Here is a 2,500-nt window from a genome sequence, read left to right as displayed (position 1 = left end):
TGCTATTATGTCCATTTGGGAAGTCTGTGATGTGCTGCCCATGCCCTACTGTAATTGCCCCTTGTGGGATTAATAAAGTAGTAAAGTAAAAACTAAAAAAACCAAGTGTGTGAAGATTGAGTGAACACTGAACACTCATCTTTCTGATGTTTCTGTGTGTCAGTGCTGCCGAGGAGCGTGTGTTGTATCTCAGTCGCAGCTCCAGCAGAGGTCAGTGTGGTCAGAGGAGGCACTGTGACCCTGACCTGCTCCTTCACCTCCTCCAGCAGAATCACCAGCCTCATGTCCATCGACTGGACCTTCAGACCCGAGAGCGGCGGCCCTGCCAAAACAGTGAGTAGATCTTCAGCCTCTCCGTTCATCAAGCAGGAATCACTGGTCATATTGAGCTCTCAGGGGTCACTCAGGCCGCAGGAAGTCACATGATCAGGATGTGTGTTCTGTGGTGAGACCGCAGGAGTGAGTTCATAAAGCTATGTTTGATGCAGCAGACGGCGATGTATTAGATGAGGCTGTGCAGTTAAACGACTGATGTATTTCAGCTGTTCTCAGGATGGTTTGGTGTAAGTGAACGGCCGATCGAATGGAGGCAGATAGATCTGTCAGAATCGGTTCATTCAGATGCTTTCATTCACTGAAGTCCTTGTGAGTTTTTCTCAGTTGTGACCTTGGAGCACAAAATCATATGTGGGTCAATTATTTGTAAATTGAGATTTATACATCATAAATAAATAATATTTCCGTTGATGTATGGTTTGTTAGGATAGGACAATATTTGTCTGAGATACAACTATTAGAAAATCTGGAATCTGAGGGAGCAAAAAAATCTAAATATTGAGAAAATCTCCTTTAAAGTTGTTCAAATGAAGTTCTTAGCAATGCATATTACTAATCAAAAATGAAGTTTTGATATATTTATGGCAGGAAATTTACTAAATATCTTCATGAAACATGACCTTAATATCCTAATGATTTTTGTCATAAAAGAGAAATGTTTAATTTTGATCCATACAATGTATTGTTGTCTAGTGCTCCAGATATACCTGTGCTACTGATGACTGCTTTTGTGCTGCAGGGACACATATGTATTCTAGTACTTAATTTAGGTGTTTCGAGAGATAATGCATTACTGTCTGGCAGTGATTTGCTGGTTCTGGTCTGTCTCTCATCAGCACTGCAGGTTCATAACAGGATCATCTGCAGAATATGGAAAAAAATGTTGGTTTTTAGTCCATGTTCTGTTTCTCTGCAGATCTTTCACTTCTTGTCTCAAGCGTACCTGCCGGAGGAGGATTATTTTAAAGGTCGTGTGAAGTGGGTTGGCAGCCCGTCGCGGGGCGATGCATCGATCCAGCTTCTAAACAGCTCGCTCACTGATAACGGCACGTACTCCTGCGCCGTACACAACCCTCCCGATGTCCACGGACAGCCGGCCCAGACCGTACTCACGGTCACACCAAAGAGTGAGCCGACACACCTGATACGAGCTCATGAACACACGCAGGTCTCGTTTCACCCCTGAATCTGCCATTTAGCATTGTGGCTGTTTTCCTAAGAATTAAGCATTTGAACTAAATTGAACTAAACTGAGCTGAATAATTTTCCTGTTTTATGTGAAGCTGCTTTAAAGGAATAGTTCAGTCAAAAATGAAAATGCACTCATCCTCAGTTCATCTGAGATCAGGATGAGTGTGTTTCTTCATCAGGTTTGTAGAAATGTGTCTCTGCATCAGTGTCTCAGCAATGGATGCTCTGCAGTGAATGGGTGCCGTCAGAATGAGAGTCCAAACAGCTGATAAAAACATCACAATAATCCACACCACTCCAGTCCATCAGTTAACATCTGGAGAAGACAAAAGCTGAAACTAATCCAGCATTAAGATATTTTTAACTAAAATACATAGAGTCCATAATCCATAATAACGCTTCCTCCAGTGAAAAAGTGTTCTGGTCTGAATCAGGAGAGAAATCTGCACAGATCAAGTACCGTTTACAAGACAAAACAGTCTCTAAAGTCAAGTCAAGTCACCATTATTTACAGTCAGGTCCATAAATATTGGGACATCGACACAATTCTAACATTTTTGGTTCTATACACCACCACAATGGATTTCAAATGAAACGAACAAGATGTGCTTTAACTGCAGACTGTCAGCTTTAATTTGAGGGTATTTACATCCAAATCAGGTGAACGGTGTAGGAATTACAACAGTTTGCATATGTGCCTCCCACTTGTTAAGGGACCAAAAGTAATGGGACAATTGGCTTCTCAGCTGTTCCATGGCCAGGTGTGTGTTATTCCCTCATTATCCCAATTACAATGAGCAGATAAAAGGTCCAGAGTTAATTTCAAGTGTGCTATTTGCATTTGGAATCTGTTGCTGTCAACTGTCAAGATGAGATCCAAAGAGCTGTCACTATCAGTGAAGCAAGCCATCATCAGGCTGAAAAAACAAAACAAACCCATCAGAGAGATAGCAAAAACATTAGGCGTGGCCAA

General features: G+C 41.8%; 1 protein-coding gene across 1 annotated transcript in view; it reads left to right on the top strand.

Annotated features, from left to right (window-relative positions):
* Positions 1-2,500, top strand: part of LOC306851505 (myelin protein zero-like protein 3) — an 11,248-nt gene that overhangs the window by 3,913 nt on the left and 4,835 nt on the right. Inside the window, exons 2-3 of the mRNA XM_079387787.1 lie at positions 164-333; positions 1,253-1,463. Coding sequence (XP_079243913.1) covers positions 164-333; positions 1,253-1,463 — 381 coding nt within the window. The remainder of the gene's footprint in view (positions 1-163; positions 334-1,252; positions 1,464-2,500) is intronic.

This window comes from Barbus barbus (assembly GCF_936440315.1).
Source record: "Barbus barbus genome assembly, chromosome: 31".
Lineage (NCBI taxonomy): Eukaryota > Metazoa > Chordata > Actinopteri > Cypriniformes > Cyprinidae > Barbus > Barbus barbus.
Note: the sequence above shows the minus strand (reverse complement) of the source record. Positions and strands in the feature narration are given on the sequence as shown.